Source organism: Crocuta crocuta, unplaced genomic scaffold (assembly GCF_008692635.1).
Source record: "Crocuta crocuta isolate KB4526 unplaced genomic scaffold, BGI_CrCroc_1.0 scaffold77, whole genome shotgun sequence".
NCBI classification, from domain to species: Eukaryota; Metazoa; Chordata; class Mammalia; order Carnivora; family Hyaenidae; genus Crocuta; species Crocuta crocuta.
The window spans coordinates 6,136,392-6,146,110 of record NW_027532172.1 but is presented as its reverse complement, the minus strand read 5'-3'; the positions used below and the strand labels follow the sequence as shown (position 1 = coordinate 6,146,110).

The window sequence follows — 9,719 nt, the reverse complement described above, 5'->3', positions numbered from 1 at the left end:
GGGGCTTTCCTCTACCAGGGTCTGTTCACTAACCATTGCTGTGTACCTATCAGTGCTGGGTGCTGGCAGGGGTGGGGAGGGGAATGAAGATGAAGGATTCTTTTGTCAGGGTGTTCCTGGCACAGGGGAGCAGGTGCCCATGGGACAGAGGAGACATAGGTAGGGGGACCATCAATGGTGAGCACCTCTGGACCCATGAATCATCAAGAGCTCTTGAAGGTCAACAAGGTATGACAAGTGGGTAGGCTCTTTCAGCTGGGGGGTAGCTGAGGCAGCAGAAGCCCCTCTCCAGTGAGGTGTGTAAACTCTGCCCAAGATATCCCATCAAGAGATGGAGCCAGGTCTCATATGGGGGCCTTTTCTCCCAGAGATGGCAAGGCTGATTCCTCTTCCCCAGCCTAACCTACCCAGTGAATAACAGCTCCCTCAGTTCCTTCTTTGCAGAGTGAGGGACCTTCTCAGAGCCTCAGGCTGACCATGCCAGTAGCAGCAAGAATGAGCTCTTTCAGAATCCAAAGATCTGATTGGGCCTCTGCGCTCTTTGCCAACCCCAGCCTTGACCAGAAGCTGCAGTCCTCTGCAGGCCTTTCAGGACAAGAGGGAGGGCTCTGCTTTCTCCTTCCAAAATGCGGAGTGAAGGCCCAGAGTGCAGGGCCCTTCGCATACACCCCTCTCCCTGGCACTGGACTTCCGCCACAGCTCGAGGGGGAGGTGCGCTGGAAAGCTGGATAGCGGCCAGAGCCATGCGAAGACGGTAGGTGGTGTAGGACCAAAGCGCTGGGAGGGGGTGCAGCTGACACTGTTGCCAGGTGACCAGGTGTCGTTACCCAGCAACCGCCGAGTCACTGGCTGTGCCTCTGCACAGAGATGGGCCAGGAGCCCCAGCGCAGGGATGAGGAAGTCATGAGCGCCCCGCCACCCAATGCTTCCCCCCACCTCTGCAGGGTCATCTACCTGTGCCGCAGCCTGTGTGAGGCGGTGCAGGCCAGCTGTGCGCCCATCATGGCCTGCTACGGATACCCCTGGCCCGCCATCCTGCACTGCGGCCGCTTCCCCACCGGGAACGGCCTCTGCGTCGCAGCTGTCTCCAACGGCTCCCGCCTGGGCCGCGCATGTGAGTCCCCGCACCGCCCCCAAGCCATGTCCACGGGCAGCGCCCCACCCTTCCAAGCCGCTCCCCGCAGGGCCAGGTACACGGGTCTTTCGGATAGGGAAGACAAGGGACCGGCCACAACAGCAGGTCTCAGAAAGGGTGAAGATCGAGGGGCCCGTGGGAGGGCTCCCCCACCCCGCGCTGACGGCCCTTCCCCCACTCTCGGCCGGTGGAGCCTCACTCGGCCCCTCCCCCCAGTGCCGCGTGCAGCTGCAGGGACTGCGAGTTGCAGGACGCCCCGTCCAACGAGGTTCTGGACGCGCTCTGTGCCAGTGACTTTGGTGAGCCTAGCTCTAGCGTCCAGCACCCCTGACACCCACCTTATATTCTGCCTCCATCCCAGCTTCCAGCTTGGGGTAAGACAGATGAAAGAGGGGACACTCGAATGCTATACCTGGTTAAAGCTACAAAATAAATGCCTTTAATAAGCATGGCATTGCTAAAACAACACCCCAAACAAATCTGCCTAAGAGAGTGGCTGCCAGGACTTTAGCCCTTCTCTAGGACCCTGATTAAGGGCAGAGTATCACAGGAGGGTGTGGTTCACCAGGGGGAGGGGGTGGGGTACTCCTAGAGGCTCTGCAGTCACCCTGCTCCTCTGGTCCCATTCAGCAGTGAAGGTCAGGCTCTTCTGATGCAATCGCTCATCCTTTGGCCTCTCAGACTGCGACCTGGACTCCCGCCTAGAGGTGCTGAAGGCAGGCCCACTGCCTGCTGTGGAACTGGTGCCTACTCTGCGTCACTGGCTGCAGCTGGATGCCACGTGCATGCACAACCTCTTGCGAGGAAGGCATGCTGGGACCTATGTGCTAAGTGGGGAGGTGCAGGGACATCAGTTGCTGGTAACCACAGCCTATGCCTGGAGCCAAGGACACAGAAATCTGCAGTTGGCTGTGCGCAGGTGGCACCATCACCAGTGCCCAGAATAGGGGTTAATGCAGGAAGAGCCTGGGACTTTGGAGGCACAGCCTCGACAGCAGCCACACAAACCATGTCCTGCCCTGGCTGGACATACATAAAACCCTCTACCTGCTGCCCTTCATGGATATTTACAGACCAGCATCTAGAGAAGGCCCAGGAACAGCCCAAGCAGGGCATAAACCCTTCTGTGGTCAAAGATAAGGGACCCCTTCCTGAGCTATAGTGCTCTGCCCAGACACAAAGAAGGCTGGTTCCCTGGCAGCTGTGTGTGCTGGGCAGGCAGGAGCACCTTTCTGTCCTTCCCAGGCCTGGGATGACAGCCTGGCCAATACCCACAAGCCCCAGCAGCCCAACCTATTTCAGGGCAGGTGTAAAGCCTCAGGCTATGCTCATTCTGGGCAGGATGCTGCTTGTCCAGCCCCACACAGACTGCCCCAAGCTGTAGGCCCATATAAAAGCACATGGCGTGGGGAGAGGTCCATGCAGAAAATTGCATTAAACTGCTTTACAAAGCTGAACTTATAGGCACACAAAAAGTTCTTCCCCTATTTCTGGGCCTTCAGTGTTTGTCAAGAGCACAGTGGTCTTAAGTAACTGCCTAATTGTTTTTTTGAGCTGACTTGGAAATCCTATGATAAAGCAGTCACGGTTTTTAAGATAAATTGTTTTGTGTACTTGTGTACATTACTCATTTACCTTAAATAGTAAGGAAGTGGGCTAAAGCTCTTGTTGGCCTTCTGAAAGTGCTCCCTGTTGCTCTTGAAAGGAGTGCTGAATGAGAGGGCACCTGCCGGGGTGGTGGGAAGTCACTCTGAGCAAGCATACAGGTGCTGATCTGGCTGAGTGCCCAGTAAATCCCTCTAGCCAGCCAATAATGACCAGCAGTAGACACAACTCCAGCTGCTGGCTACACAGCCAGCACAAATCAGGCCTCCTCTGCACGCAGCTCATCTTTAGGGGCAGAGGCACGACTGACAAATAAATACAGAAAATAGTCTCCAATGATGCCAAGTGCTGAGAAGAAAACCAAGCAGCTGATGTAAGAGTGTCTGGGAACCTCTTAAGATCAGTTTGAGGTTAAAGGAGGTATCTGAGGAGGGGATGTATGCATAGAGGCCCAATGGGGCTAAAGCCATCCTCTCTGTGGGAAGAGCTAGATCTGAGCCTTCTGGTAGTAAGCACAGCACATACAAAGGCCCCAAGGCAGCACGAGCCTGGGGACAGCAGTAAGTGGGGGGGCAGCAGGAGATGAGGGCACCAAGTGAAACTTAGAAGTAAATTGGGAATCTCGGAGACTTTTAAGGAAGGGGTGATGAGATCGATCTGCTCTTTAAACACAGAATGAGGGTGGGGTGGGATGGAAGGAGAAGTGAGCCACATGAAAGAAGGCAATGTCCCCAGAGAGATCACAATGACTCAAAACTGGGACACCTCCCTTCTGAACAGAACAGGATGAAGTCCTCAGCTGACTTCCAATGGTCCAAATCCTTGCAAAATGGCTACCACAGTCAAGTAGCTATTATGGCAAGAACTCAGGGTGGGGGCTTTGTGGCCCAGGTCCCATTTGCCCCATGTCTCTAGGGATAAGGGTGGGAAACAGGATATGTCTCCCAAAGGGAGAGACTGACAGCTGCATGGGGTCTTCGCTGTGAAATGGTGGGGCTCCCTCCCATGGAGATAGAGGCTCTCTGGGGCAGAACCCAATCCCCTTGCCCCAGCTTACATTATGAACACGCACCCCTTGAGCCCTGGCATCTTGGGTCCCTGACGTTGAGGGTCACTGGTCTGGAGCCAAGAGCAGCAGGGCAGAGATGGCAGAACCCACAGCAGGCCCACTCTCCTAAGGCCCTCCTGCCTTTTTAGGGTGACAGTTGATGAACAAATAGGTAGGCACAGAAGACAGACACCGCTCCTTGAGGTGAGGCTTCCTTCTTTGGGTTCACCCAACACCATGTATTCAGGAACTCCCCCTCCTCTGACACCCTCTCCCCTGTGTTTTCCCTGCCTCACAAGTGGGCTTCCTGTAATCATTAATCTCTTCTTCACTTGGCTCACCTCGTTTCACCAAGGAGCAAGCTCCAAGACTTCCTGGGTAAAACCTGGCACACCTTCCACCAGCGGACTCAAAGGCAATGTAAGAGTCTGGGAGAAAATGGAGGCCACAGCTGGAGGTTCTTGCTACAGTCGTCCGCTCTCCCAGCCATGCCCTTTGTGATTTGCGTATACACAGGCCCATCTGATGCTTAACCAGAATCAGCTGACCTGTTGTCAGATCTCTCCTGCTTCCTGCAGTTTATGGGGTTTGGGTTTCTTATTCTCAGCTTTGTAGGGCTCTGATGCAACAGCTGCATGTTAGGGTATGGTTATGGCCTCATGGCTCATCTGAATTAAGTGTATACATGTCCCAAGAAGGCTGATGGGAGACACTACAACCCCTTCAGATGTATCTGTTCACGGCAGTGTAGCAGTAAAAGGGTGAGTATTGTTCCCTTTGCCTGGATCACCCTTTCCTGACAGCTACTTAGCTTGATCCCATAGCTCCTACAGGTCTTTGCTTAAATATCTTTTGCAGGAAGGTCTACTTTGGCCACCCTATTAAGAGTTTCCTTCAAACCCCAGTTGAAATTCTGCCTTACTTGTCTGCAGTCGTGTATCACCGTCTGACATGCTATGTATACTTGTTTATTTACTGTCTCCATATTCAAATGACAGCTTTAGAGGGTGTGTGTGTGTGTGTGTGTGTGTGTGTGTGTGTTGGGGATTTTTTCTTCCTATTTTGTTCAATGCTGTGTTCCCAGTACTTAAAACAGTGTTTGGCATAGACTTCAACAGTTATCCAGTAGTAATAATAACAGGAATTCTAGGCCCCTTCCCAGAACAGGACCCACCTAACCTACTTCCCCTCACACAGCATGCATGTGAAATCATTCTCATAGACCTTGGTATAATTCTCAACCAGGGCCCTCTGCCCCAGGGGTAATGGCATGTGCTCAGATGCTCTGCTTTGGTCCCCAACCCCCTCCTTAAAGCCCCTTACCCACACCATCCCACAGCCGGCAGGAATGGCCCCAGGTCTGCGGTGTGTCACTGAGACTGGGTACCTAGAGCTGGGTGGGCAAACCTATCCTGGGCAAGGTCATGGTTCTGGGGAACCCCACCTTGTTGACACTGGTGGTCTTTGAAGGGCTTCAGAATCTTCTCAGCCAGAATGTTGGCTTTAGAGTACAGGCTCTAGAGACAGGCTGCCTGGGTTCTAATCCTAGCTTCATCCCTGAACTAGCTGTATGAGTCTGGCCAAGCAATCACAGCTCTCTGTGCCTCATTTTCTCACCCAGTAACCTGAGGGTGGGATCCACACTGATCTCACAGAGGGGTTGTAAGAATGAAATAAAAGGATCACATGAAGCTAGCACATAACTAGAGCTCAAAAAATGTGAGCTTATGATGCTGCTTCCAAATGAGGTTACCCTGGAAGGTTTTGCCTGCTTACGGCTGAACACAACTCCATCCTAAGAACCCCAGAGTGCTGGCAGCTAAGGCTGGTGGTCCATTGGAGCAGGTTTAGAGGCACCTGTTTATCCACATTGGACAGCTTGCTTCTCATCAGCCCACAGGGCCCACTTTGGGAGTGAGATTCTTTCTCAGCGGCCCTGAGATCAGCTAGGACGGGGTTATTAGTCTCTCTCACGCTCCCCATTCTAGAATGTGACAGAATTAATGATGGCAGGGAGTGTACAAAGACAGTTTCAATGAAATGTTTAGACAATGGCCTCAGGGTCACATTGCCCAGACCTGTTTTGGAAGGATCACCTGCAGAGTAGGGGTCAGAGAGGGGAGTGAGGAAAGGTCACTCTGTACAACCCTGTTAAGGAGGTGGGGGCAGGTACTTCACTTTGGGAAACCTTTGGGTGGAAAAAGAGCTACTTTGAAGCAGCCATTTTCAAAACAGAAGTCACGTGGTCAAAACAAGCCTCCAGGCACCCTCGAACAGCAGCCCCTGGCCCTTCCCAGGAGCGCCCGGCGAACTTACCGAAGAGCAGCGGCTTGAGGCTGAGTGTTCGGATGAAGTGATCCCTGTCGGCGACCAACTGGACTTTACGTTCGTGCCCCACCTAAGGGAAAGGGGCACTGCGGGAAGCTCGATCCCCAGGCCGCACCGCCCGAGGAAAGTATAGGCGCCCGGGACCCCAAGCACGACGAGCGGGTTTCGCGCGGGGCAGACGCAGGGAGCAGCGTGGAGGTCGTGGGCTGGGTGGCGGCTGTCACGCGCCCGGCCGTGCAGGGCCTGGAGCGCAGCGAGGCGGGGGTCCTCACCTTGATGCCCTCCAGCCGGGTGAGGGGACCCAGGGTTGGCGCGGGCCCGGGGCCCTGGGAGCGGCGCTGGGGTCCGGGGTCGCTGCTCTCGTCGCCGTTGCTGTAGTGCACGAATAGCAGCAGCGCAAGCACGTTGCCCAGGTACAGGTGCACGAACACCATCAGCACCAGGAAGTAGGCGCGCGAGCAGATGCCGCGGGGCTTGCACAGCGGCCGGACCGGCGCGTCCTCGCAGTCGTCCAGCCCGGCCGCGGCCCCGGCCCGCTCCGGTTCAGACTGCACCCACTTAGGACTAGCGGCCTCCGGCCTCGGGGCCGCCGCCGCCGCTACCGCCGCCATGGCGCCCAGGTCGCGCGCACGCCCAGGGGAGGGGCCTTGGGGATGCCTGCGCCTTGCCGCGTCGTCTCCCGGACAACCGCCGCGGAGCCCGCGCGCGCCGCGGTCTCTAGGAGACGGTGCCCTGGGATGCTGCAGCTCTGTCTCCCTGCGCCGCGGTCAGTCTCCCTTGCTCCCTGGACCCGGTCCACGCTGGAGTTTCTCTTCCCCGGCTGGATTATTGTCAGGAGGAGATGCACATTACCCAGGGTAGAAGCCGATCCCTCCCCCCTCCCCGTGTAGATGCAGATAAGAGCAACACTGTTAAAGGAAAACCCATTAGAAATTTTCCGTCCCCTGGTTAAGATGCACTTCCCCTTTTCTGGAATTGTATGGTCTGCGTTTTCTCATTCCGGGGAGTAGGGTGGCAGCAAGGAGACACTGCCAAAAGATGACTCAATAATGCGGCGGTTTGGGGGCGCCAAGGAGGCCGATGACTGTGCATGTGATGGTGTAGGATCCTCGCCAGCGCAGGAGGCCAAGAACGCCTTGGAGGTACGCTTTGAGGTCAGTCTGTACCTTACAGAGAAACATACAGCAGTAAGGGCTTAAGAAGCTGCCCGATGATGGGGTGCCTAGGTGGCTCAGTGGCTTAAGTGGCTGAGTCCTGATTTCGGCTCAGGTCATGATCTCATGGTTGGTGGGATTGCATGGACCCCTGCATTGGGCTCTGCCCCGACAGGAAGCCTGCTTGGGATTCTCTCTCTGCCCCTCCCCGACGCATGCCTGCTCTTTCTCTAAATAAATGACCTTAAAAAAAGAAGTTGCGTGATGTTACATACACGCATAGACTGTGGAATCCGGTCTGGAGTGGTCAGAGAGGGCTTCTGAAGAAGTCCTGACAGTAGGAAGCTCAAACCCCTAAAAGTAAGTCCTCTGCAGGAATGCAAGCAGGTACTCAGATGCACAGGAACATTTCTTGCCTCAAAGCTGGCATAGGTGAAGAGGGAGAAAGGGACTTTCTATAACTGAGACATCATCACCTCAGAGAAAGATTAAACTCAGATTATCACCAGGTATGGAGGTGGGACGACACCAGTGGCCAAGTGCCAAAGCCTGGACATTTTCATGCTCCCTGCTCTTCTAGGACTGGGTTATTCTCAGGAAGAGATGCACATGTCCCAGGACAGAAGCCAAGGCATGCAGGGGCGCCTGGGTGGCTCAGTCGGTTAGGCGCCCAACTTGGGCACAGGTCATGATCTCACGGTTGGTTGGTTCGAGCCCCGCGTCAAGCTGTGCAGACAGCTAGCTCAGAGCCTGGAGCCTGCTTCAGATTCTGTGTCTCCCTCTCTCTCTGACCCTCCCCTGCTCACTTGCTCTCTTTCTCAGAAATAAATTTTAAAAATTAAAAAAAAAAAGCCAAGACATGCAGACAAGACCAGCACCACTGAGGCAAGTCCTACTAGTGTTTTCTCTCTACCCTATTAATGTGCCCCTCTCCCTCCTATTTCCTTCTAGAAAAGTGGAGTCTACATTTTCTTTTCTCTCCAGTAGAGCGGGCCAAGGGCTTGAGTGGCAGGTCCACCTCATTCCGTTTTACACACAATGAGAGATTTCACCAGTGCTCAAGCACAGGAGTGCATCTCATCCAGCCACCCTCAGGGATGATTTTGTCAATGTCCTTAGGATACTAAGAGAAACACTGCTCAACCAAAGGAGACATTCTGGACATTTCTAAAGGGGGAAGAGGGCCAGGTAGTAATGGGAACTGTTATGGTTCAATGGCTCAGCCAAAGTTGGGATACTGACCAAAAACCACCACTGGTCAGCATCCTGCTTCAGATGGAGTGGGAACTGAGCTCCGTGAGTAGACAGGCAGGCAGGCCTGGACTCCCTGTGCATGAGGTGAAGACAGAGGCAGCGAGGGCCTGGCCCCTGCTTCCTGAAACGAATTCTAAAAATAAATAAATACAAGAATGGCCACAACTGTTTCTGATTCAAAAGAAAGAAAGCTCTATTACCAACTTCAAAGTGTCCAAATTTCTTGCAACTGGTCTTTATTCGGCTCCAATTAGGTCAGTCAGAAGTCTCTCAACTTGCAGGTACACAGGACAATTGAAACAAAATTTCCCCCAAACTGTATTAATCTCCTAAATTCTTTAACGTGAAAAACAACCGAGTCAGTTGTACCAGGATGTCATTATTTTCTGGTACCCATGAATGAATGTTGAGACCATTTTCTCTTTAGCCTTTTAATACCTCTAATTAGATCACCTCAAAATCCTCATATTGCTTAAACTGTTTTTCTGAACCATTCTCCATATTCCTGTCTCATGTACCAAGTGCGTTAACACCCACTGCCATGTATAGCTCCTTCTCTAACTCATCACCAGACAACAGAAGGCAAGCAAGCCTGTCAGGGCTCAGTGGAAGGGTGTAGGAGGGGATGCTCATTGCTTATTTCTGCTCCACCTGCTGTTGGTTGTGGGAATTTCACAACCACTACATTAACTTTATGGCCTTTTAAATTAAATCTATGACCCTTTTGCCACCAAAGGGCCATAAGGTTTTTGTTTTTCTTCCTTCCTCCCTCCTTCCTTCCTCTTCTCTCTCCCTTTCCCTTCTTCCTCCTCCCCTCCTTTTTAATGTTTTATTTTTTGAGAAAGTGGGGGAGGGGCAGAGAGAGATGGAAACAGAATCTGAAGCAGGTTCCAGGCTCTGAGCTGCCAGGACAGAGCCTGATGTGGGGATTGAACCCAAGAGCTGTGAAATTATGACCTGAGCCGAAGTCTGATGCTTAACCAACCAAGTGACCTAGGTGCCCCTCCTTTTTTAAAGTAGACTCCACACCTAATGTGGGGCTTGAACTCATGACCCTGAGATAAGCATCTCATGCCCTACAGACTGAGCTAGCCAGGTGCCCCATTTTAAAATGTATTATTTTTAAAAGGACCATAAGGTTTTTCACTGCTCAGGCTGGCTCACCTTAAGAGGATGGATGTCCCACCTCAACCGC

General features: G+C 53.3%; 2 protein-coding genes across 2 annotated transcripts in view; one reads left to right on the top strand and one right to left on the bottom strand.

Annotated features, from left to right (window-relative positions):
- P4HTM (prolyl 4-hydroxylase, transmembrane) overlaps nucleotides 1-6,730 on the bottom strand; it is a 14,365-nt gene extending 7,635 nt beyond the window's left edge. Inside the window, exons 1-2 of the mRNA XM_077777019.1 lie at nucleotides 6,389-6,730; nucleotides 6,105-6,186 (exon numbers count right to left, since the gene is read on the bottom strand). Coding sequence (XP_077633145.1) covers nucleotides 6,105-6,186; nucleotides 6,389-6,727 — 421 coding nt within the window. The 5' untranslated portion in view covers nucleotides 6,728-6,730. The remainder of the gene's footprint in view (nucleotides 1-6,104; nucleotides 6,187-6,388) is intronic.
- Nucleotides 851-2,717, top strand: LOC144242209 (frizzled-9-like). The gene is made up of 3 exons (XM_077777020.1): nucleotides 851-1,114; nucleotides 1,352-1,434; nucleotides 1,766-2,717. Exons 1-3 carry the CDS (start codon nucleotides 868-870, stop codon nucleotides 1,769-1,771), a joined length of 336 nt encoding a protein of 111 aa, XP_077633146.1. The 5' UTR covers nucleotides 851-867; the 3' UTR covers nucleotides 1,772-2,717.
- Nucleotides 6,731-9,719: the final 2,989 nt, after the last annotated feature.

Bases quoted from the DNA above. Each gene is read 5' to 3' on its own strand.
- LOC144242209 (XM_077777020.1), top strand. From the start codon at position 868: ATGGGCCAGGAGCCCCAGCGCAGGGATGAGGAAGTCATGAGCGCCCCG. The intron at 1,115-1,351 runs GTGAGTCCCCGC...CCCTCCCCCCAG, and splicing joins CTCCCGCCTGGGCCGCGCAT to TGCCGCGTGCAGCTGCAGGG.